The 25,954-nt window shown below is 56.2% G+C and overlaps 1 protein-coding gene across 1 annotated transcript in view; it reads right to left on the minus strand.

Moving 5' to 3' along the window:
- Positions 1-510: 510 nt before the first annotated feature.
- DEPDC5 (DEP domain containing 5, GATOR1 subcomplex subunit) overlaps positions 511-25,954 on the minus strand; it is a 113,278-nt gene continuing 87,834 nt past the window's right edge. The window contains exons 30-39 of the mRNA XM_069081385.1: positions 21,696-21,804; positions 10,276-10,412; positions 9,801-9,878; positions 8,847-8,979; positions 7,710-7,818; positions 6,513-6,737; positions 4,664-4,833; positions 3,396-3,567; positions 1,383-1,443; positions 511-820 (exon numbers count right to left, since the gene is read on the minus strand). Coding sequence (XP_068937486.1) covers positions 511-820; positions 1,383-1,443; positions 3,396-3,567; positions 4,664-4,833; positions 6,513-6,737; positions 7,710-7,818; positions 8,847-8,979; positions 9,801-9,878; positions 10,276-10,412; positions 21,696-21,804 — 1,504 coding nt within the window. The remainder of the gene's footprint in view (positions 821-1,382; positions 1,444-3,395; positions 3,568-4,663; positions 4,834-6,512; positions 6,738-7,709; positions 7,819-8,846; positions 8,980-9,800; positions 9,879-10,275; positions 10,413-21,695; positions 21,805-25,954) is intronic.

Below are 25,954 nucleotides of genomic sequence, written 5' to 3' on the forward strand. Positions count from 1 at the left end.
CACACACTCGGTAACAACACATACACACAGCCACAACACACACACATATAGTCACAACACAACTCACAACACACACATACACACACATATAGTCACAACACACATACACACTCACACACATACACACACTCACAACACAAAGACACACTCGGTAACTACACATACACACTCAGACACTCGTTAACAACACATACACACTCGATAACAACACATACACAGCCACAACACACACTCACAACACACATACACACACATATAGTCACAACACACACTCACAATACACACATACACACTCACACACATACACACACTCACAACACAAAGACACACTCGGTAACTACACATATACACTCAGACACTCGTTAACAACACATACACACTCGATAACAACACATACACAGCCACAACACACACACAACACATACACCCACCCTGGATCCTATGCTGTGGCACATTGCCGGGGAGGACACCAGGGCAAGACCCTGCCCCGCCCTGAAATAAGTTGGACACTCACCTTGGGGGCCAGACTAGAGCCCAAAGGACAAGGCCCCTGTTCCCTCCAGCAGCCCTGGGGTCTGCGTGTTCCTCGCCCTCGGTGCACACGTGACCATCACCCCTCACCAGGACTGCACACCATCTCCCGGTCTGCCCCCCAACTCCAGCTGAGCTGCCCATGAGGAAGGGCATGTGCCTGGCCACCACGCCTAAGGCCAGGGGGCTCCCCCTTCCCCACTCACCTGTGACGTGGATGTACTGTGGCTTGTTCTCAGAAGGGAAGTTGAAGGCGGAGGCCGAATATTTGTCTTGCACAAATCCAAACCTGAGGAAATGAGGGAGCTGTGATGGCCTGAGGAGGTCCTTCACCCAGTCTGGCCACAAAAGCCCATAGCCCACCCCCCACCAGATTCTTTCCTTGCTCCCGCCACTCAAACTCACTCCCCTTGGGCTTGACTAGGGCACAGAGGGGACAAAAGCCTAAGGCCAAGTCAGCAGAGTCCCAGAGCATGCTGGGAAGTGGTCAAGGTCAGATCCAAAGATGGATTGGGTGGGGGTGGGGGAAAAGGGGAGGTTCTGTTGTCCAAGGACTGGACTGTGCCAGTCCTAAGGAGCTTGGCACCCAGTGACCACCTCAGGAGGCATCTTCTTGGCCACAGCCACTTACTGAGGCCCCAGGCTAAGGGGTGAGGGACCTGGGGAAGAAAGTGGGGCAGACCAGACCCCAGAGTCCCTGCTGCTGCAGCCCCTTTGGAGCCCCCAGTCACACGGCAGGGAGAAGAGGAGGGTACTCTGTGCTGACCCTGTGACAGGAGGAGCCACCTGGGGGAGGGCGCACTGTTCAGCAAGATTCGAGTGCACCCCCCACACTTCACCCACCAACGCACCTGTGAGCGATGGCTTCTTGGAAGAGATGCATGCGATCCCAGTAAGTTTCTGGTTCAAAACCTAGGGGAAAAGGTTTGGTCAACACAGTGAGGACCATGTGGCCAACAGGCCCTCGGGTCTTGGACGCACGAGGCTGGTTCTGCTCGACCCTGAAGGGCAAAGCCACCAGGCAGAGAACAGGGGAGGCGGGCCTCGATGCTCTGTGGCAAGAGCCAGCCAGTCATGCAGGCCGCCCCACTGGATGGGGCTTCTCTAGGCAGAGGGCGAGGCCTTGTTGGAATCTTTTAGGGAAAGCCCTTCTCTGGGCCCAGGCTGTACTCTTGGACTCAGCTCCCTCTTTCTGGGGCTGAGTTTACTCCTCTATAAAATGAGAGGAGTGGCCCCGAGGATGCCCGACATGCCATGATTTCTACTCATCCTGTTTCTTTACACTGCCATCTAAGCAATGACTCAGGGGAATCCCAAGACCTGGGTTCAAGTCCCAGCCCCAATTACACGGCCCCTTCTCTGGATGTCCCTCAGCTATGGCTTCCTCATTTACAACACGGGGCTGACAACACAGCTCTGCTTCTCCCTCTGGAATACTCTGAAGGCATCAGGCCCACGGCGAGGGAACGTGGAATCAGCCGTGAACAGCCAAGCTCGGCCCCAGAGGAGGGGGTGCGGATGTCTGTCACAACGGCAGGCTCTGGCCCAGTAACGGTTCATTTCAATGACCCGGTTTTTTGTTGTTGTTTTTAATCTTTTCTGTTCTTCGTAATAAGAAATGGTTTTCTGGGAGTGGGAACGAGGACAGGCAGGTGGTGTGAGAAGGGGAGGTCCTGACAAAAATGGATTACCCCCGCCCCAGCCCCAGGCTTTGGGAGCTGGCACTCGGGGGGGGCAGGAACGCAGCAAGACGTCCCCAGAAACGTGAGCACAGCCTGCGCCTGCCCCTCCATATCTGTCATCTTCTACCCAGGGCAAGCTAGAGGTTGTCAGAGCAACCAAAGAGGTTAAAAAAAAAAACTGATCTATTGAGCCTTCATATTTTAAAAAAATCTAGAGCACATTCACATCATGCAGAAGGCAGCAGGCAGGGAGGGACAGAGCGGGACAGAGAAGGGAGAAAGGCCTCCAGCTGCTGGTCTTTAATCACTTAAACCAGGGCATCTTTCCCTGACGGTAACCATAGCAACCGAGAGAGGATGCCGGGTCCCTAAGCAGTGTCTGTACAAGCAACAAAGGCTGTTTTCCACCCAGATCAAGCAGCCAGCAGCCAAGCCCAAGCTCGCCACCAGGCCCACCCCACCCATTACCCAGAAGTGGGCGCCTCCTTCCAGCCCACACCTTCTGGGATTCTGGAAGCACCCTGCTGGTAAAGCGGGCGTCTGCCCTAAACCTGCCCCTTCTGCGCTTCCCAGGGCACCTCTGAGCTCCAGCATGCCCTCGGGGACGGTAACACTCCCATTCCCAAGGGCCTTCCTCACACAGATCTGTCAGTGTCAGCATCACCCCCACTCCCACCCCCAGCCCGATAAGGCTCTTCAGAGCCAGGAAGGGTCAGTGCTCATGTCCCCCATGCCAGACTTCACTCCCACCTGCAGCAGCCTGGCCCAGGGTGCCCTCTCCTCACTAGCCCTGCCAGCCCTGCCAGCATGCTCCCTCCCTTGGTCTTTCTCGCAGGGAAGTACACGCGGGGGCTTCATGCAAAGGAAGGGGAAGGCCCTTCCTGAAAATGGCCCCAATCTTTTTTAGGGCAGAAATCAGGAGGGCCTGAGGAGGCACCGTTTGTGGATGGCAGGTCTCACTGGGTTGATGTCAGAATCGGAAGCCACCCCATTCTCAAGGGCTGAACTCCCGAAACCAGAACCAGGAGCTGAGAAGGCAAAAGCGCCCCACCTGAAAGAGGCTTAGGGAGGATACCCTGGCAGGCCTTGCCAGAACCCCTGGGGCTGCCTTGGACAAGTCCTTAGAGAATCCCCTTCCAGGGGCTCAGATCCTCCCCGCCCTCTCGGGGTGCAAAGACTTACTATCAAACAGATGTTCACTGCCCTCCTTCACCAAGCAACTGATATTGAGCGGGATAAACAGCTGTGCTCGCAGAGGATCCCCATAAAGGTAACTGGGCAGGGCGAATGGGCCTTCCAGGACCGGGACCAGCAGGAAGCCGCAGGAAGTGGCCTTGCGATGCCAGCCCTGAACCTGTGAGGGAGAACAGCATGCCTGAGCCTTCCTGTGCCCACTGGCTGGGTCTCTTGGCTGGGCACCAACACGCTGATGGCGGTAATGCAGAGGCCTTGGCCCTGGTGCTGCCCACCGGCTCAGAGAATGCACCCGGGATGGATGAGACACTAACTGGCAGGGTCTGAAGTGCAAGGTGGCAGTGCAGGGCCCTGGCTGATAGGGGTGACTGGCTGTGGAGATCTCAGCAGAGGTGAGGCCAAGGAAAAGATGTCCTGCAGATCAGGACTGGCCGAGGACAACGGGCCAACTGGCACCTCTTGTGTGAGGGTGCCGTATTCCACAGGGGCTGCTATCTGCTCTTTGAGGAGAGAGGACATCAAGAGAAAATGAACCTCCCTCTGAAAGGTCATTTTCTCCCTGGGATGTTGAGAAAGGTCACAGGGCCCTGCTTTGGACATCTGACATCCTGTATGGCTAACAGTGGAGGAAGCCTTTCAGATGGAGTAACCAAGTGAGCCCCTGGCCTGTGTCTGAGCCTAAGGGAGATTCTCTGCTGAGGACATATCAACCCAACGATTGGGGGCTATCCCATGGCTAAATGCAGGAAGTTAAACAATTCTGAGCATGGAAAAAGGCTGGTCTTGGCCCAACTTGAGCCTCGCTGACTCTGATAACCCCAGAGACTAGCAGGGCCTTGGCCAAGTCCTTTCCCTTCCCCAAGCCTTGATTTTTCATCAGTACAATGGGGATACTGTTCCTCGCATGGCTAGCCTCCCAAGGCTGCTATGAAGAAAGTTCAGGTCACCCTGCAAGCGCTCTGTGACCCCAGGCTGGTCCCTCCAGAGCTGAGGTCACCGCTTTTTAGGACAGACACTCCATGTCCTACTCTGGGCCCTCCTCATGTGAAAAGCCCACGTAGGTGGTTAGCTCTGGTGGGAGCTTGGCCACAGGGCTGGCAATGAAGCCCAGTGGGAAGCACTGGAAAAGGCACGGGCCTGGGGGTCAGCATGGCTCCCGGATCGTGGTGACTCCCCAGGATCCTCCTGGAGCTGGGGGGAGCCTCCCGATCACCAGGTACACCAGGCTCTGGTGCCTGCCTGCCCAGGCCACTCACCATCTCAAAGAGCACTGCGGCTGTCACAGCCATCCAATGCAGCTTGATTTCGAAGGCTGCGTTCAGGGAGAAGTTGCCGTGGTAATAACAGCTGCACCACTCCAGCCTGTCTGTACGGTTGTTCACATCCACATCCAGGGTCACCGTCCTCTGCTCAGGCACCGTGGCCGCTGTGCGGGGAGAAGAGGCGTCAGCGGGGGTGGCAGGGAGTCTGCCACTCCCGGGATGAGCCCCCACCTCATCACTGGGCCTCATGTCTTCCAAGGCCAGTGCCCCCCATCCCACCTCTTTAAAACAGACTTTCTTCTGCTCCTTTGCTTAGGTGGCCGGTGTGTCATCCCGACATGGGACAGATCATGGCTGGCCTCCTACTTGGCTGTGAGCCACTGCCCATTTCACTGGCCCAGGGGGCTATACCACAAACACCTGCTAAGGGCTACCTGCTGCCTTAGAGCAAGGCCGAGACAAGGAGCTGCTGCGTTGACACGGGCAGGGAGGCCAGGCCTTCTAGCTCACCAAGACCAGAGTTCATGAGAAATAAAGAGAAATTGCCCAAGAGATTCTGACAGAAACAAACGGAGGCCTAGTTCACAGGCCGGGGGGGCCCTGGTGCCCATGAGCTGCCTGGTAGGGGCTCTCCTGGGCCCGCCCACCTGGCAGCAGAGCAAAGACAAGGAGGCTGCCATGACAAGGGGAGAGAGGGAGGAAGGAGTGGGTCATGGTTCCTCGTGCTGCAGTTAGCCTGCACCAAAGCCCAGCACAGCCCCAGCCCTCCAGGAGGAACAGAGAAGCTGTGAGGGACAGGGGAGCCTCCCTCTGGGCCAGGCCAGGCCAAGACTTTCTCTGGGGAACTCACCTGCCCAGTGATCTGGGCACTGACCCAAAACACAGGAATGGGCTGAGTGGACAGCCCTAGAATCAGAGTGTAGAGCAAGCCAATGCCCAGATTCTACAGAGGAGGAAACTGAGGCCTTGAGGGTCTCACACTTAGGAAGTAGGTAGGCCTCTGCCTCCCGGGCAGGATGTGGAGGGAAGAGGCTAATGGAAGGCCAAAGGCCCCTGACTCTGCAGCCACGGGTCTGAGGCACAGGGAGGGGAAGGCTGGATTCAAAGCCAGAGCTTGGGATCCCTGCATTTTTCCAGCAGGATTTTTGGTGGGAGAAGAAGACAAGGGTTAGGAGAGAGCAGACACACAAGAGGGGCAGGACTTCAGAAGGGAAGATACAGAGTCAGAGACAAAGCCAGAAGGGGCCCCAAGCCCCTCACTCTACACACCAGGCCCCCAGAGGCCGCCCAGAAGGTGAGCACCCTGGGCAGGACCTGAACCCACACCCGCCTCTACCACACTTGTTTGGGTGAAGAAGCCGGGCCCAGGAGGGGCAAGCAGCCCCAAGCTTTTCTCAGGTGCTTCTGTTTGCCCACCAACTGGGCATGGCCTAGGCACATGTGCCGGGCACCAGGCAAAGCAGCGGGGATGCAAAGACAAGGGGCCATCCCTGCCCTGCCCTGGTCTCCTGACTAACTGTCCCCATTTAACAAAAGAGGAAACTAAGGCTCAGAGGGGAGAGCCTGCCTGTCCACAGTAACAGCCACTAAACCAACAGAGCCAGAAATCAGTGGCCCCATTTTACAGGTGAGAAAACCGAGTCCAAGCCTGGGCCAGCTTGTCCCTTTACACCAGGCCCTCCCTGAGTCCTCGAGGCCCAGCTGCACGAGCTCTGCAGAGGCACCTCCTCTAACCCTTTGTTCTGAGGTTCGGCTAGCTCAGCCCTGCCCCGAGGGGACCGCTATCCCCACTACCACCACCCCCACCACCCCCAGCCCCAGCCATCTCTGCCTCCAACGATACCTAGGAGAGCAGCAGCCTGGCTCCTCCCGCCGAAGCTGCGGCTGAAGGAGCTGTGCCGGCTGGCGTAGGAGGCGGGGCGGCTGGGCAGCCAGGGCAGCAGGAAGGCAGGGATCTCCGAGTGCAGCAGCTCCTCAGCCACGAAGGCCACTTCAAACCACTTCCGCTGGAAGGCTGTGAAGTCGTCCATGGCCGCCGTGTGCCATGTGGCAGGCTGCTGCAGGGCCACTGGGGAGACACGGGGAGAGGTCAGCCACGGGGCATGGGTCTAGGACCAGTCCCCGATGCAGCCTCTGAGCTGCCCCCCTCCGCTTTTCACTCATAAAGGAGATTAAGACGTGCCGCCCATTCCTCCAGCACCTGAAGGCTGGCAAGGTCCTTTCCTCACAATAAATCCATTTTCCAGATGAGGGAAGGACACAGCTAAGACAGGGCCAAGGAAGGAATAGAAGCCCAAGTTCTTTAGATAAAACATGCAGCCTTCAAGCTGGGAAGGTACCTGGAAAGGGGGGGCTGAAAATAAGACTGTCTCACATAGTTACGCGTCAGCCAGAGGGCGTCTGTTAAGTGCCTACTATGTGCTAAGGACTGCCTGCAGGATCCCAGAGCAGTGGCCATCAAGTCTAACCTCCCATTTTAAAGATGGAAGAACCAAGGCCCAGAAATGGGAAGGGACCTGCCCAGAAGCACTGAGCTAGGAAGTGTCAGAGGCAGGATCTGAACCTAAGTCCCCCAGACTGCAAAGTGAGCACTCCATTCCCCACCTGGCAGGAGACAGGCAAGGCTTTGGTGGTGCCCAGAGGCCCAAAGAGGAGCCTCCAGATAGAGGAGATGCCCCGAGCCTGCTCAAACAGCTGGGGACGGTCACCTCCAGAAGCCGGGTCAATGGACACCACGGTACGGACCCAAGGGCCTCTCCCCACATGGCTCATGTGCCTCACTGACAGGTGAGGGAGAGGACTCCACCAAGGCCCCAGAACTGAGGGCTGGACCCCGGCTCCCAGCCCCACGTGACGGCCCTCAGAGTGAGGCCACCACAGGGCACCTGGAGGTGACTGAGCCCTGGCCACATGACAGACAGTCACCTCCCTGGCCGGAAACAGGGGCCTGGAGAACTGCTGAGGGGGCCCAGAGAACCGCTCCCCAGGGGGAGGAGGAGGGAGGCCCGGAGAAGCGCCCCCACACCCCCCTCTTCCTGACCTCGGTCGGGCTCCCTGTCGGCCACGATCTTGTAGAAATAGAAGCCGTAGATGAAAGTGCGCAAGGCCTCCCCCGAGGCGTGAGTGATGAGCTGCTCCTCCAGCATTTTCTAGAAGAGATGGGGACGGGCCAGGTCAGGGCCAGAGGAGCGGCCACTCTGCACCAGGACCTGCAGAGTTCCAAGGAGGCCGCTTCTCCACCTCCCTTAGGTTACAAGATCCAGAGAAGGGCGAGGCCATCGAGGCCAACAAGGACCTGGACGAGAGCGGGCGTCTGGGCTCTGCCTGCAGACTCCAGGGAGGGCCTCACTGTCTCGTAGGCCAGGCCACCCCCCGTGGCTGGGAAGGTGGTCTTCCCGACCTTGTATTTCTCTCTGATGCCTCCAGTCCAGCCCTCAGGCCATCAGTCTGTGGAGGAAGGAGGGTCCTCTGCGGTCCATGAGGAAGCTAGAAGCAGCAGAGTCTGCAAAGAAGCCGACTGAGGCCAGATGTCCCTGAGTGAAAGGGGCTGCCCCAGAGGTAGTGAGCTCCCCATCCCTGGAGTCTTCAAGCTGAGGATGAACAGCCACTTGTCATCGGGCACATCATATTCCTTTCTCATAGGGGATGAGCTAACATTCTGGGAAGTACCCAAATGTGGGTGTCAGGTGTCCCCCCCAGGCCTCACTGTCTCTAGCTCCTGCCTGCTACTCCCTGCTCTCCCCTGGCCCTGACGCCAGCCTCCAGCTGATGGAGAGAAGGTCCGAGGCTCCAAAGGATGGCCAAACATCAGAGCCACAACCACACGCTTGCACTGACCAAATGGCGCTCTCAGCTGCCTGGGATCTGCCCCCTCCAGGGTCGGCAGTGCCTTGGAAGGATCAGAGGGAGCGACGGTCTGCCCCAGACTCCTGGGCTCAAGGGTGGGGCATTTCCACTTTGCTTTCCCAGCAGCCACATCAGGAAGAGTCTTCCAGGGATTCTGCACCCCTGGCCACCAGGACGTCTCAGCCCCAAGAACAAATTCTGAGACTCCTGGGCCAAAATGGGACGTGTTCCCAAAGCAGGCCTTGCTTGGCCAGCGTGCCCTCAGGAAAGCTCAGCCCCATTCTGGTCCCCCGCCTGGCCCTGCCCCGCCCAGCCCTGGCCCACAACTCACCTGCATGATGTCACTGGCCATGGCTTGGGTCTGCACACCCTCCACACTGCTCACCAGCCAGTGCACGACCTCTGCGCTGATGAAGCAGGATGCAGACAGACCCTTCTGCTCGGAGAGCAGCTGGATGCCTGTTCTGGAGCCCACCCAGCCAAAGGCAAGAAAAGGGATGGTCACAGTTAGTTATGAAGTGGTGACTAAAGGGGGGCCCCAAAAGCTGGCAGGGCACCATGAGGAGGCCCGGGAGTGTGGGAACCTCAGGCACCACTGGGCCCCACCTCCTCCTTTCAGAGAGGAGGAAACTGAGGCCCAGGGAGGGAAAGGGACTTGGTCAAGATCCCACAGTAAGTGTGGGCAGCAGCATGGCAGGTGCTGCTCCCTCCTCCTCTGCTCCTCCATGGCCCTCTAGGAAGTGTTGGGGAAAGGAAGGGCAACAGAGACACGGGGAGAGACAGAGACAGAGAGGGGAAAAACAGAGACATAGAGAGAGAGAGAGAATGAGAGAGACAGGGAAAGGGAGAAACAAAGACAGAGACAGAGAGCGGAAAAACAGAGGTGGCCAAAGAGACAGAGATAGAGACAAGAGAGAGACAGAAACAGAGACAGAGAGAGAACAGAGAGACAGCCAAAGACATAGAGAAACATAGACAGAGAAAAACAAAGATAAAAACAGAAACAGAGACAGACAGATGGAGAAAGAGAGAAACAGAGACAGACCCAGACCTGGAGAGAGTGAGTGTGCATGCACACACTGAAATGGCACATGGGAGGGATGCTGAGCCTGAGCAAAGGGAGGTGGGAGGCCCTTGCTCCAGCCTCATCATTTCCCAGAGGCCCCTGAAGCCTGCCACCTGGTCCAGCATCCTCCCAGGCTCCTGGGTCCCAGCCCTGAGCTCTCTGCTCTCATTCCCCTGGCGGTCCCGGTGAGCCCTGGGTGGGAGTCCTCCCGCTACTTACGAGGGGTGCTTCATGGCCTCCAGGATCTCCAGCAGGGTGGAGGCTGTTGTCAGCGAACTGGCTGGGAACTGCTGAGAGCTGGAAAGGGGTAGAACAGCAGGGTTGGAGGCCAGGCAGGTGAGTCTGGTGCCCATCAGCAGAGCTCTGGTACCTCCACAGTGGGGCCATTGGGAGCCCTCTTCTCCCAGCACCACCTTCCCCAGGGGACTCGTTTTTCCCTTGGCTCAGGGGCCAGTGCCCCCGGGAAGCCCTCCCATTGGCACATGTGTGGGCATGGACAAGCGCTTCTACCCCCTGAAAGCCTAGACCCTTCCCTACCAAAGGACAAAATAGGGATTGGAAGCTGGGGCAGTCCTGCAAGGTACATGGCCCCAGGGACCCTCAAGGCAGGAAGAAGCAAGCCAGAGCCAGCCAGGCTCCACATCAGATGCTGGGCCCCATTTGTCACCAGGTCCAGGTGATGCCCTGGGTTCACCTGCTATCGCTGGGATTTGCTGGTGGGTACCCCTGCTCCCCAGCAGTCTGTGCACTGCCCCTGTCCACGGGCTGGCCCATGCTGATGCCCAGGCTGGTGCTGTCTAAGGCTGGAGCGGCACTCTGATCCACTGAGACCTGCAAGGATGGAGAAAATAGAGTTAAGTTTTATAGCAATCGCTGTAGACTCTGAGTTCCTATTTCTCCTCCAAAGCAGCTCGAGGAGATGAGGGGCACCAGGGAAGCCTGGAGTGAGCTGGGGAATGAGAAGGCAGCTGTGAAATGCCCGCCTAGCCCAGAGAGGCCAGAGCCGGGGCTCTGACCTCTCTGGGGGTTCCACCTACAGAGAGGGCATAACCAGGACCATGCCTACCAAGGGAGCATGGGTCTGATGCCTCCCTTGTGCTGCTGACTCAGAGATGTCGCAGGCAAGTCCCTTTACATGATGGGCTCCAGGCGCCTTCTCTACATCAACACAACCCTTAACAACCTGCTCTAAAGTCGCAGAACCATAGAAAGTAAGAGTGACTTTGAGGGCATCAAGGCCTTTGTCCAAAGCTCTGCTAAATGACAGTAACTAAACCAATACCATGGCATTCCGCTTGGCTGTCAGAAAAAGACAAACAAGATCGGCTGGCGGGACTGGTTCTTGGCAAAGCCAGGCTGGCGCTCGGCAATCGCTACTTCCCTTTCTAAATGTCCACCAGCCATCTCTTTAATGATGCGTCTAGAATGGATGCAGGAGGCAGAGCCAAGCTCACTGGCCTACAGTCTGCAGTCTGCTCTCTCCCCTTTTCTGACATTTGGGGCGGCGTCAGCCACTCCCTGATCCTACCCCCTTCTTTCTCCTATCAGTCGGTGCGTGTTCTAGCTCCACGCCAGCCAGGCACTAGGTCCCTTCCAGCCCTCACCTCTGGTGACCCTGTGGAGGAAGGAGCACAGAGGCCGGTCCTAGAGGGAGCAGGGAAAGCAAAATTCCCCAGAATGATCTTTCTTTCCCATTCTGGAAGCCGTGTGGGGCGCTCGGAGGAAAGCCCATGACCCCGATTCCTTCTTCTCAGAGACTTGGGCCCTCATGTTCCAGGGAGCACAGGTAGGCCTGCAAATGACCGTGGCTTCTCAAAGGCTTGACTTGGTGGGTTCCTCTGCCCCAGGCCTCCAAGTGACCATGTCCCCACAGGGATGCTAAAATGCTGGTTCTCTTCTCCTGGTAATGACCGACATTCTGATAGCATCCTAAGGTCACTTCCCTAAAAGTGGGCAGGGTAAAAGTATTCTGCCCATTTTACAGATGAGACTAATGGCAACAGGTGAGATGGTTCACAGGGGTCAAGGGGAAGGCTCCAACCCTGGTTCCTCAACTCAGGATCCAGGCTTGTTCCCACTATACTGTAGGACCCCCACCCTAGTGGCCTCTGGGTCCTTGAGGGGCAGAGGATCCACACCCTACCAGCCTTCCGAGGTGCAGGGGTTGTCTCTGCCTAAGCCCCTTCTTTGACTCCTGAGCACATGCTGGGATCTGCAGAACCAAACTGAGTAGGCAAAGCTGCACAGCAGAGAGTAGGTTGGGCCTGGAATTAGGCAGACTTGAGTTCGAATCCTGACCCTGTGGAAGTTATTTGATCTTTTCAGCCCCTCTATTGTGAAGTGCTTGGCCAACCTTAAATGAAGGAATCTGCTCCCGCTGTGAGGAGGGTCCTTCCATCCTTCCTTTCTCAGGTGGGCTGTGTGCCTGCTGGGCACCTCCCAGCAATGATTGGTAGATTTCTGGGCTGGGGCTGGAGGTTATCCATCATTACTCCACCACCATAGCCCAGTCTGGCAGAGCCTGCCGCACCAGCAAGGCCTGGGGGTGGACCTTGGTGCTGGCCACCACCTAAGATGTGCCCGGCAGCACCTGGGGAGGGAAGCCACGGAATGACGGCCCCCCAGACGCTCTCAAAGCTCCAAGCCTGAGCAGACCCAAGGACATGCGGGAACAAAGCAATGACCACAGTAGGCACCAGAAGCCATCTGCAAGTGTAAGGAGATTCAGCACATCCAGAGATGGGAAAACCACCCACCACCTGACCTTCCAGGACACAGCGGGGATTGGGCTTCCCTCCCAGACCCCAACCTCCGAGGGTACTCAGGGCTTCTAGCATGATGAAGCCCTTCACTGTTCCCCCCCCCCTCCCTGCACCTGGAGCAGATTCACAAAGCAGCCTCTGATACAGGATAGGGAGACACCTGGATTCAGACTTTGGGGAGCTGGGTTTGAACCTCAGTTCTGTACCTTACAAAGGCTATACTGTTAGCCAACCCCCTTTTCCCTCTCAAAAGCACAGGTTCCTCATGGATTAAAATGCCGGCTAAACTGTACACAACCCTTAAATGCCACCCAACCAGTCCTCACTGACCCTTTTACCAAACTGGACACGTGTGACGTGTAGATGTGAGGGGCCCTGGCTGCCCACTCTAGGCCAGAGAACTGGCGTGGCAAGCAGTCCTCCCCAGCCATGGCTGACCCCCAGTGGCCAGAGGCCCTCCAGCAACTGGGGCAGGGGAAGGAAAGCCTCGATACGCAGACTGGGAGCCCAGATGAGAGGCAGCAGGGGCCTAGTCCTTTTTTTTTAATTAATTAAGGAAAGATTGTTTCCAGGGAGGGGACTTAACCCTTCTCCACTCTGACCTAGGCCCAGGCTGGGCAGGCTGACTGCTCCTAATTGGTTAAGATGGGAGCCACCAAATGCACCTTTCCAGCAAGGTGGAGGACCAGCAGGCCTCAGTGGACATGCCCACGCAGAGGAGGGAGGTGTTCCTTTTTCAATAAATCTGTATGGCTGTCTTTCTGGATGACTTCTGGCGCAGCTTTCAATGGTTAGACTCCACCATCATAGGATTTCAAGCGGGAGGGCCTTCGGAGGTCATCTGGGGTCCCGCCCCCTCATCTGACCCAAGATGGAATTAGCTGAATCAGGCCAAGTCCCCAGCTATCAGGTGCTCCCAAGTACAGCACAGAGCACAGGGTCTTCTCCCCACAAGACCAGTTTTTTCCCCCAACCCCTGCTGACTGGCCCACCCAAGGTGCCAGCAGAACCCTGCCATTTCCAAATCTCCCTGGTTTTGCTGCCAGCCTTGTTCTGTCTGCAGAGCCACCCCCCAAGGCTGGTGCTGCTATTTCAATGGGTTGGCAGCTGCCCTATTCTAGCTCACTCAGCTGTCGTCAAATCAGTCCTACCGTGAGCCTGCAGCGCTCCCAGAAGAGGTGAGAGGCCGAGGGTGGGGACCCAGGGGACCCTCAGCTCGGTCCTGCCACGAGTCTGGCGTCCTGGCCTTGGGGTCAAAGTCTGCCTCTGCTACGACCACCTGTGACCACGGACAATGGCAATGATGACCAATGATAATAAACGGCATTTATAGAGATTATCTCATCTGAGTCTCACAGCAGCTCTACCAGATAGGTGCTATTACTACCACTTTACAGAAGAGGAAACTGAGGCAGGCAGAAATTAAGGGACCCCTCCAGGTTCACAAAGTTACCATGGGCGCAGCGCTCTCACCACTCAGCTGGGCCTCTGGGTCTTAGTTTCCTCATCTGTAAAATAGCGTTGGCCAACATGGCCTCAAGAGGTGTCCTCCAGTCACATCTATGGTCTTTGAGCCTTTCTCTTGGCCATTCCAGTTGTGACATGTGATGTCCTAGAGCCCTTCATTAAAGACGAGAAGCAGAAACCAGCTTGGCCTCATGCTGGCCTCTGCCCTCAGGAGGCCCCTCTTCTGCACCTCCTTCCCTCCTGAATTCCTAAGCATCCTTCCACCTGAAAGCCTGGCAGGGACCTTCCCTCTCCAGGAGCTTCTCGGCCCCCAGCCCTCCATCCTGTCACCCCTGCTAGCCTCAATGACCGCTCCTGGTGTGTGGTTAGCCTGCAATATGCTCCTGGAGGGGTAGGGGCTCTGGTTTACTCAGACTTTGTTTTTTCCTAGCACACAGCACAGGGCTCTGGATACTTTATCAACATTTGTGGAATGAATGGTCCCTGAGTCTGGTTTACCCAGCACTGGGGACTGAACACTTGGTGGTGAGCTGTCAATTCCCCTCTTCTTTCTCTGTGGACCCTCCCCAATCCAGCAGCTCTGCTGGTAAAGTGCCTGCTGTCCAGCACCCTCAGCAGCACCGTCCCCTTCGAGTTCCCCAGACAGCCAGAGTGGGGAGGCTCTGGTTAACGCCAGCCTGAAGGGCAGTGTTGCTGAGAAGGGCTGCATCCAGGCCTGGCCCACCTTCCCAGAGGGCGCCCCGAGAGCTAGCCTGATGGCAGGTGGGCGCTGGCGGCCCTTGGGGCGCTGCTCGTGAGCCTTTCTCTCCCTTTCAGGCAATGAGCACCCCCAGCCCCCTCTGCTGGGACTGTGAGCCTCCAGGCACCAGACGGCCTGGATCTCAATAAGAACTCACAGTCATATGGTGCTTTACAAAGAAGTTTCTCCTGAAGCACCTTGGGAGATAAGCAGGGCGCATCAGTTTATCCATCAGGCAGAAAGAAACAGGTCTGAGACAGGGAGCGGAGTGCCCCCAGGCAGAAGGGAGCTATAGACAGCTAGCCAGGAGGATGGTGCTGTCCATGGTACCAGAGTGCCTCTGACAGGAACAAAAGCAACCCATCGGCTAGGAAGGAATCTGGGGCGCCTTCTGCTGCCATCACTGGGGCATTGATTAAGCACCTACTAACTCTATGCTGGGTATTGTACTGCGTGCCTTGCAAATATCTATTAGGGTCCCTCTTTTAATATGAGGCAGACAGATGAAGTGACTTGCCTAGAGGCACACAGGTAAGAAGTATCTGAGGCTGGATTTGAACTCAGGTCTTCCTGACCCCAACCACTGAACCATCAGCAACCTGAATCTTACTGCCTGAATACCAAAGGGCAAGAGTGCCCTAGTAAACCGTTCATGCAGATTCTGCCCCATCTGCCCAGCTGTGGCAAGGAGGAAGGTGATGAGGCGGCAGCAGGACAAGACAAAGTCTACCTGGAAAAGTGAGGGAGAGTGCTGGCAAAGGGCTTAGTCCAAGGCCCAGCACACAGCTGGGGCTTAATAAATGTTCATTTTCTCTCCCTCCCCTTCCATCCCTGAGCACTGTGGGAGTCTCAAGCACAGGGCCCATCAGACCCAGAGTGAGGCTCCTATTCTAAAGCAGGCCTCAGGAAGAGGAAATGAACAAATAAAGGAAGAAGGGAGGGAGGAAAGGAGGGAAGGAAGGAAGAAGGAAGGAAGGGAGGGAGGGAGGAAGAGAGGGAGGGAGGGAGGGAGGAAGGAAGGAAGGAAAGGAAGGAGAGAGGGAAGGAGGGAGGAAGGAAGGAAGGAAGGAGAGAGGAGAGAAGGGAGGGAGGGAGGAGGAAAGAAGGAAGGAAGAAAGAAAGGGAGGAAGGAGGGAAAGAATGCCATCACATTTCTGAGTCCGAGAAAATAGTGTCCTGTGAACCTCTCCCTTTTGGCTTTTTCCACTGTACTCAACAGGTCTCCTGAACAATAGAGGGCCCTGGGGCAGTGGGGAGGGCTCTGGCCTGAAGCCGGATGACCAGGAAAGGTAGAGGCCTGGTGGTGCTATCTACCACCTGTGTGGCCCTGAGTGAGTCCCTCCATCTCTGGAACTTTGGAGGCCCTGCCAGGCCAGAGCTCAGGGTGTATGCTCCCAGTGCCACTTACACCCACACCACCACCATACACAACCCCCAAATGCACACACGTGTGCACATACTCAAACCCGCCCCAATCTGTATACCCCCCCCCCCCCACATCGCAAACACCAAACTCTCCCTCCCCCACATAGGACTTTGTCATTCCTTGAACCCTGAACATGCTCGATCCAGGTAAGACTCTCGAGTCAAGTGAAGCTTCCCAAGTGAAGATGCTGACGGTGGGCGCCAACCCAGCAACAGCCAAGGCCCAAACAGCCCAGAGGACAAAGAGGCCATCCTGAGGAGGAGGGGGGAGCGCTGTGGGGGCCATCTGGTCACATGGCCTGGCTCCTCGGGGATGTCCTTCCTCCTTTCCGGCTCTCTGTGGAGGACACTCAGCCTGGGGGCCTGATTCAGCTGCCATCCTGAGTCCACGGCCACCTCTCTACTGGTCTGTGTGGGTAGCAGAGGCGGCAGGGGGTTCGACTGACCTGGGGATAGAAGGTGGATGGTGCCACACGTGGGCTGCGGACAGACTCCATAAAGAAGGCTCCCTCCTGAAGGCAGCAGTCAGGTGAAGAAACAGAAATGGGCACCAACAGGCAGTGGGCAAGGCAGAGGCAAAAAATTGGAGGGGAGAACAACGGGACAGGAAATGAAAAAATCAGAGACTTCTCCATGGAATGGGGGGTGCCAAAGGGCATGGGAGCAGAGGGGCACCTGTGGCAGCCGGGAACGACACCCCAGCCCCCCAGATGCCAGGGTGCCAGAGGTCCTGCATCCACAAGCACAGCACCAAACTCAAGCTGGGCACGCCTCCATAACGTCGTCATGCCAGGCACGCAGGCAGCAAGCGTTCATGAAGCACCAACTCAGAGCCAAGCACGGGGCTGAGCACAGAGGAGCCAAGGAAGACCCGAGAGACAAAAGGGAAGGAAGGAATTCAGGGCAGGGAGCCTGTCCTGTCATGCCCAAGATGAGCCCCGTGGGGAACACAGCCTGGGACACCGTCCTCCACGAGTCCCTTTTCCCAACAAACACAGGGGAAGAATCCAAGCTTGAGAACTGGAGAGGATGTTACAGAAGGGGAAACTGAGGCCCAGTAAATGGAGGGATCTGCCCAAGGTTGCATGGGTGGGAAGCGGCAAAGCAGGGATTCGCACTGAGGCCCCTAAGCTGCTCCTCCTTCTCCACCAAGTCTGAGAACAAGGGGCTGGGACACACATTCTGTGTCCATGTCAGAGGGCAGGGCTGGGACACAGCCCCAGGTTCATGTCCAAGAGTGAGACTAGCACAGTCCAGGGATGCATTCTGGGATCTCCTTTGATCTGTCAGTGTCTCTTCTTCCTGCATCACTGCCGTCCTTTCCTTCTCTTGTTTTGCAAACATAGCTGTCATTTCCCAGAAGTCTCCTCCCTCCACAGAGAACCCAGGGATCCTTTCAAAGAGCCTTGAGATCCCCAAGTCCAACCCCTCCATTTTACAAAAGGAGAAAATGACACCCAGGGAGAGGAAGAGGGTGGATTCAAACCCATGTTCCCTGACTCCACAGCCAGCACTCCTGGACTGTCCTGCCTTCCTCAGGACAGTTGCCACACTGCCCAGGTCATTCCTCTTCAGAGAACCTGCTCCCCACTCTCTGGGATCAGCCTCAGAGGAGGCAGGAAGGCCAGAGTGCTTTCTCAGAGGCCTCTCCTTCACTGGCTTCCCTTGATCTCCAGACATCTGAGTCCCAGCTCTGCCCCTTACTTCTGGGAGACCGTGGGCAAGTCACTAGCCCTCTCCTTGTATAAATGAGGGACTGTGGGAGACGGCTTCTCCAAGGGCCCCCCAGTCTCTCTGCCGGGCTCCAGGCCCATCCCCCCAATCACATCCTGCCCGCCTTGAGCTGGATGCCCTGTAGGCACTCCACCTTGACATAGCCAAGACAGAACTCGTCCCCTCCTGGCCCCACTTCTCTGCAGACTTTCCCCTTCTGGAGCTTAACAGGTAGTAAGACTTTGGGGACACCCTGTGTGTACTTATTAATTCTCGCAGGAAAATGTAGGTTTCTTAAGAGTGGGGAGAGTGGCTAGGTGGCGCAGTGGACAAGAGTGCCAGGCCTGGAGTCAGGAGGACCTGAGTTCAAATTTGGCTTAAGACACTTACTAGCTGTGTGACTCTGGGCAAGTCACTTAACCCCGTTTGCCTCTGTTTCCTCATCTGTAAAATGAGCTGGAGAAGGAAATGACAAACCCCTCCAGGATCTCTGCCAAGAGGCAGCCAAATGCTGATCAATGAGGAACATAGCCCTCCAAAGATGCCCAGCCCAGGCCTGGCCTGAAGCAGGCCTCTCCTCTGCAGCACCACAAGCACTGGCAGGAGTCTCACTCTGTCTTCTGGCATCTCCTTCCACTCACAGTGGAAGCCCTGCCTGATACTGAGCCAAGTTCAGGCTTCTCAGGCTGGTTCTAGTTTTGTCCAACAAGTGGGCCATCCTGGGCCCCTTCTCTAAACACTGGAAGCTACCGTAGCCACCATCCCCTCAGAAGACCCTGGTGCCCAGAACCCCCAAATCCTAGGGTTGTTAGGGGCCTCAGTAGCCCCAGCTCCAACATAACAGACCTAGCAGGGCCATCAGCCTCCAAGGATGGGGAGCTCATCGCCTCTCCAGGGGGCCAGTGACAGCCCCCCTAACTGACCTATTTGCAATTTCTCACCAACATTCTTAGTTCTGCCCTCTGAGGTTAAACAAAAAACCTCCAATCTCTCTTGGCATGACAGCCCTTCAAATACTTGAAGACAGCTGTTGCACAGCCCACAAATGCCCCTGCAACCTGTTCTCAAGGCCCTTTAGCGTCCTGGTCACTTCCTTAGGACACCCCAGCTTGTGAATAGGCTCCCACCTGAGCCACCCTATGGGGGGGGTCTCAAGGCTCTGGCTGTCACCTCACACTGAGCCCCCAGACCCTTTTCAGGCCCCCTGCTAACACTCCCCCGTCCCATGCTGGTGGCAGGATCATTGTAGACCCTGACTGGCATCTGGCAGGCTGATTCTCCCTCCCAGCTTAGTGTTATCAGAGAAATTGGCAAACATGTTTCCTCGCATGGGCTGAGCACCCACTGCTGGGGCTTGTCACTGGAAGCCTCTGGCCAATCGAACCCTGACCCACTAGTGAGGGGCTGACTGCTCCTTGCCTCCCTTGGCCTGACTATGTCTGCATGGAGCCCACTGTGATGCTTCCATCTTCCCCAGCAGAAATGGCATCAAGGTAAGCTCTAGCTACAGCATTCCTCTCACCTGCCCAAAAAGGGAACAGAGTGGGTCTGGCAGGGCCGCAACAGCTTTGGGGAATCACTCCTTCCTGATCCACACGGTCACAGGCCTCCTCTTTAATGATCCACTGTACAATGTTTTCAGCAGCACACAGAGCGCTGGCGTGGAGCCCGAAGACTCATCGTCATGAGTTCCAATCCAGCCTCGGACACCCATTAACTGTGTCACCCTGGGCAGGTCACTGCACCCTGTTTGCCTTAGTTACCCCATCTGTAAAATGAGCTGGAGAAGGAAATGGCGAACCACTCCAGTATCTCTGCCAAGAAAACCCCTGATGGAGTCTCATATAGTCTGACAGGACTCAAACAACTGACCAACAAAGCAATTTTCTCAAAGACAATCTCTGGCCCACACTTTGCAGATGACATTCTCTCCCTTTTTTTTTGAACATCAGCTCCCTAATAGTCATTAACCGGCCTGAAGACGGCACGTCCCCTAGTCATCGCCATCACCCTCCTCTGAGTTAACTCCACTTTGCCAACGCTTCTTCTAGAACGTGGATCCCAAGCCAACTCCAGCCCTGCAGCTCAAGGGTGCAGCCAGCGGTGGAGAGTGCTTGCTGGCCGCCATGTCTGCCCCTGCTGGCTCCGTCTGAGCGTTAGCGTCCACTCTGACCACGTCTCGCCTTTCTCCTGTGACTGGCGCCTGAACACTCCCTCCCTGTGCTTCCGTATGTATAAGTCCTGCTGACAGAGCTGGCCCATAGTCAGTTGTGCCCAGTCCCCAGGGAGAAGAGAGCCAGACTTTGGCCCAGACACCCTCTCAGTCTCTTCTAAGCTGTGGAGATCTGTCCAAGGTGAAGGAGCACGTCAATGGCAGCGCTGGGCCTGCAGGCCAGGCAGGTCTCCCGAACCTTTGAATCAGACCCCCCAGGCAGCCACGCTGCACCGTGCTGCATACAGAGGATCGGATTCTTAGAGCCACCAGAAAAGCAAACCAGACCACAGCTCCAGCTGCAGAGCTCACCAGGAGAGATGTGGGAGCTACACCCTGCACATAAGGCACCATCCTCCGGTCCCACCCCCTCCACCTCCCCACTGCCTCTCCTAATGCCTAGGGAGCTGATGCTTGGCTGAAGCTGGGACCAGCTTGCCCTCCAAAGAATACTCCTGGGCCTCCTCAGTCCAGGCTGCCGACCAGGCTAATGAGGACTGAGCCCTGTGGGTGCCCAGACAAGGCAAACCGGTGCTGCCTGGTGATGCGGGACCTGAATCAAGGATGCCCACACATGCCTGCCTGCAGCCGCCCACCATCAGCACACACATGCCCCCATTCCTCAGACAGGGCTCAGCATTGCATGAATGGGAAATGTTCTTTGGAAAGCTAACGGATCGGTCTGGTGAGCCCCCCCAGCTTCTTACCCCGGGTCCCAGCAGGCCAGACTCGGGCACGGTCAGCTGTCAATGGGATGCCAACAAAGGCTTTCACATGGGGTCTGTGAAGGGGTGCCAGGATTGTGGCTGAATGTGACGTGGACAAGGGTCACACGGGATAGGCTGACAAGCTGGGTTCCATGAGCAGGGGTGGAGGGAACCTCCACACACATGAGATCACACATCTAGTCTGAGTGTGGATGTCTCTGATTCTGGGAACTAATAATTTTCTCAACAAAATAATAAAGCCCCCTCCTCCCTTGGCCCTCCCAGTAAATTCCTCCCCTACTCAGCTGACAAGAGACTGGGTTGTCTCTGACTAGAACAAAGGACCAGTGGCAGAAGGACCGATGGCCAAGTCTACTGCAAAGGCTTTCATCTGGGCTGTGCCCAAGCACACCGTGATGTCTCCAAAACAACCTGGTGTCTCACATCTCATTTTCAAAAGCTTGCCTTTTTTAAAATAACGTTTAGTTGTTGTTTTCAAAAGTTGCTATCTTAAGTCTATGTTTCTTTCATGATGAATAAAAAGAACATCCTCTAGGACTGAAGGGTCAATAAATGCTCTAATTTAAAAGCAAAAGAATTAAAAATAAATAGAATAAGCTTGCCCAGGTGCACATGCTGAGCGCCTCTAAAATGCACCAATGATGCACTGGTGAAAGTCACACGAGTCTGTGATAAGGGTACCTCTGCTCTCTCTGGATCTGCTACGGCTAACAGTACCTGCACCAGGAGCACACTCCCACTCCACAGGCCTGGGGCCGGGCAGCTCCAACAACACAGAATGGCATGGGCCCATCGACCTCACCCAGAAAATCCAGGGCCATGACCACAGGAAAGCCTGCAGCTCCCTCGGGTGCTGCTCAGGGCCGCCTGCACGTTCAGCAGCTGAAATTGCAGCAGAGGCTGGCCAGTAACCACCCAGAGCAGGGAACTCATCCAGTTAGTGGGAAAATAATCAGTGAAGCATTCTGGAAGGAAAAGCTGGGTCAGCGCACTCCCAAGGCCCACAGGAAGTCAGAGGGAACGTCAGACAGTGCCAGCTGAGGCCCTCCAGGCGCCGTCCTTGCTCACCTTTCGAGGGCTGTCCAGGTAGGTTGGTGTGAGAGCCATGCCACTGTTCTCTGCAGGATGAGGGGGGCCCTTGCCGGAATACAGACTGGCTTGTTGCTCTCCCAAGCACCTAAAAGAAGGGTGAAGAACAGTCCCTGAGGCCCGATTCTGGTATCTCCAGGACACCTGGATAAGCTGCTGCCAGAGCAGACGTCATCGCCCTAACTGCCTCTTCTAGGTCTGTGCTCACCGTGCTTTCAGTCGGAGGCAGGAGGGACTTGGGACCCAATCTGTCTCCTGTCACTGGCTAGCTGGGAGGCCAGGAGCAAGATGCAAGCCTCTGGGCCTTGGTTTCTCCATCTGTGAAACAACATTTAGCTCACAGGGTTGCTACAAGGGAGACTGTTTTGTGAACCTTAGTTCTCCCTAAACGTGGCCTGGAAGTCTCTAAGGCCATTCTCCCCGCCTATTACAGCTGCTTGAGGGGTAGTACCGCATATCTCTGTATACACCTCCCTTAGTACTATATCCAGAAGGAGCCTAATAAATGTTCATCAAATAATGTCTAGCACTGAAATGAAAGACCTTGCTTGGGTCACTTCCCATGTGGGGCCTCAGATTCCTCATCATACATGATGGCACTGGACAAGGTAATCTCCCAGGGCTAACAAACATTCTCTCACTGCCAAGGTGCAGGGGTCCTCCATGAACGTGGCTAACCAGCGCCTCTGGCTCTGGAGGACCTGGAGGACGGAGTCTTTTTCTGCCGCCCACAGTGGGAGGGAGCTCACAGCTACGTCAGCAGGTGCTACCCCAGAGGAGCCAAAATGTGAGCAGGAAGCAGCAACCCGTTTACAGCCCGGCTCTCTCTCCCCCTTCCCCACCCCCAGCCTTTCTGCCAACAAGACGACACTTTGAATGGGAGAACACCTTTTCCGGGTCCCCCAAGCATCATCACCCACTTGAGAAGTCATGACGGCAGCTGGTGAGGGCATTTCTCTACAGAGCAACTGGACGGGGCAACAGGGAACCCCAGGACCCTCAGCAGTCACACGTCCCAGCTAAGAACCTGCAGTAACTCCTCAATGGAACATCAGGGCGTCGGGGGGCAGAGGAACAAGGCAGCCAAAAGGGCAGCTTGGCATTGGCGGGACCATAGATGGCGGAGATGATGTGTGGTCAGCCTAGAAAGGGGCTGAGGCCCGGCTGCCCAATGGGGGCCAATCTGTGCCTCATCCTGGAAGCAATGGGGGGTTCCCCAGTTTATGGGGTAGAAGGAGGACACAGCAGCTGAGGTTTGTGCTTCAAGAAGTCTATGAAGGGACAGGCAGAGAGAGACCAGAGGCAGGTGGCCAGTGAAGGCCAGAGATCTGGGCCAGGTGTGGGGAAGAGGCGTGACCTGAGGCAGAGGGGATGAGACTCGCCAATCAACTGAGTCTCTGCAGTGAGGGAGGAGGAGTCACAGCAGCGGGGATGGCCGCTGCCCTACTCTGCGCATCCCCGACTCCACCTCCCCCCCATCAGGTGCCTCCTCCCCCCATGTCAGGGTGTCTCCTTCCTTATCTGGCTGCCCTACTCTGCGCATCGCCGACTTCTCCATGCGCCTCCCCCCCCCTTCAGCCTTCTCTGTGCACTGTCTTCCCCCTAAGACTGTGAACCCCTGCAAGCAGGCACAGGGCTGGCACACCGGGGACACTCTGAGATTCTCCCCAGTGCAGCCCATTAGCATCCTGTCTGTGGCCCCTGAGAGCCGGGCTGTGCCTGCATCCTTCTGTCTCCTCAGCACTTAACACACAGATACCTAACAAAGGCTGCCTGGTACATCTGGCTCCAGGCATGGGGTCCCCCACCTCCGACCCCCACGATGCAGGGGGCTCACCTGGGCTCCTGTGTCTGGTGCCTGCCCAGGAGGGTAAAGCCCTGGGAGGCTCCAAGGAGGTGAGGGCGATTGTCCACACGGCCTTCCAGGCCCCCAGCTGGCCGCGGAGACCTAGGTTCCCTGATTCCTCCATGAGGCCAACCTGCAGCCCCCACTGTCTCCAATCAGAGACAAAGGTTCCCCACCCGTGGGAAAGAAGGCTGAGGCTGAGTCCTATCCCACCCCCTCCATTACTTCTACCCCTTCTTCCCCACTGCCTCGGGCAGAGTGACCAAGCAGAGGCTTCTGGCAAAGTCAAAGGTCTGACTCATGAAATAAAGATGAGCCCCCCACCCCAGCCCCAGGGGCCTCACACCCCTTCTATCTCCACATTTCCAATTCTTTTTTTTTTTGGAGGGCAGTTGGGATTAAGTAACTTGCCCAAGGTTACAGGGTTATTTTTTTTGTGTGTGGGTTTTGAGTGTCTGAGGCCTCCTGACTCTGGGGCTGACACTCTACTCCCTGTGCCACCTCGCCACCCGCATGTTTCCTATTCTTTTCCCAGCACATGGGGCAACATAGGGAGCCACAGAGCAGAGGGCCAGCCAGGGTCCTCCCATGGCCCCAGGAGCAGAGCAGGGAACTAGCCCCCCCCCCCCCCCAAAGGTCGCAGGTAGAGCCTGGCCCTGGAGTCCGGAAGACCTTAGTTCAAATCTAGCTTCAGACATCTCCTAGCAGTGTGATCACAGCAAGCCACTCTCCTTTTGCCTGCCTCGGTTTCCTCACCTGTAAAGTGGGGATAATAACAGCACCTGCCAGCACTGGGGTGAGGACCTAATGTTTCTACAGTACGCTGCAAACCTTAAAGCACTATATAAAGGCCAGCTGCTGCCATCATCATCATCAACCCCAAGCTATTTCCACTGTCCTTCTGGTGGCCAGAGAAGGCTCCCTGACCTTGGGGCTGCCAGCTGCAGGGTGGGGGGCTTCTCTGCAAGCATGGGCAGGGCCAGAGGGCTCCTGGGGGCCCTTTCCATTCTGGGCTTTAGGGCATCTCAGCAAGTCTTCCTGGGGAATGATTCCTGCCACAATTCCTACCCAGGCCTTGCACCTCACACTTTGGGACCACTGGAATCTCCCAACTGGCTTTGCCCCCAGGCTCTCCTGCACACCCAGGCCACACTTGCCTTCCTAAAGGACCACCTTGACTTTGACCATGACCAACAATATGCAATGGTGTGCTCCCTTTGCCTACAGGACAAGGCTCACCAGAGCTAGGACTAGAAAGAACATCAGAATTAATGGAATCTGACTGTCTTACTTCCCAGGGCATGAGATCACAGAATTTTGGGGCTGCAAGGGCCTTAGAACCCCCTTGGTACAGTTGCTCAATCAGAGATGACAGAACTGTGTCCCACAGAGGGCAAGGCCTCTCACTTCAAATCCGGTGATCTTCCCACAGCACTGTGCGACCAGCATCTGAGATCCTCACAATCGTCCTACCCAACCCATCCACTCTGAGCTTCAAAGAAGCCGCAATCTCAACTGGGGTCCGCCCTCCAATACCTGAACTCCTGTCCTGGGCCCCCTGCTGCTGACCAGGGCTGCCTCACACTGCCTCCCCCATGTAGACTGGCTCTAGCCAGCCCTTCCTCCTTTCCCGGGCCTGGCCCCACTCTCTCCAGCTCTGGACCCAGTGTGGGCATTAGACTCTGCCTGACTCTCCTCCACAGCTTCCTGCCCCAATGAATATTCCCATTATTCCTAATTCAGCCCCTCCTCATTATTAGCTCAGCCTTTCAGAAGGTGAGATTACAATGATCACTGCAGAGGGACCCTCCAAAGTCACAGACTAAGAACCGTCTCTGCCTCCCCATTCTGGAGGACTTCTGTCCTTGTGACCCCCCCACACGGAGGCCGCCCAACTGGGGGGCTTCTTGTAGCTCCCGCCATCAGCGGTTCTCAAAGTGTGGCCCTCAGACTCCCAGGGGTCCCTGAGATACTCACGGAAGGCCCTCAAGGGCCAAACTATTTTCATAATAATATTGTGACGTTATGTATCTACCCAAATACTCCCTTTGCCTGCTGCATGTGTATGCAAGGCCAGACTTTCTTCAAACACTTCAACCAAAGCAACATTGTCACAACAGACCAGAAACAGGAGCTGTGGGAGAATCCAGCTGCCTTCTATTAAGGCAGACATAAAAGAAACTGGCAAAAAAAAAAAACTGTAAAACAAGGCCACTTTTCATGACATTTGAGTTGGAAAATAGTTATTTTTCATAGAAAAATGATCATCACCAGCGCCACTCATACCTTCGGCTTCACCTTTGTGGATAATGAAGCCAATCCCTCTTGAGTAATCACGGATCTCACGTAGAAGGCTCTGCCGTGATCTAGGGAGAGATGTACAAGGTCACCT

Source organism: Petaurus breviceps, unplaced genomic scaffold (genome assembly GCF_028583685.1).
Source record: "Petaurus breviceps papuanus isolate PSGF00001 unplaced genomic scaffold, PetGlider_PUasm1.0 99, whole genome shotgun sequence".
NCBI lineage: Eukaryota > Metazoa > Chordata > Mammalia > Diprotodontia > Petauridae > Petaurus > Petaurus breviceps.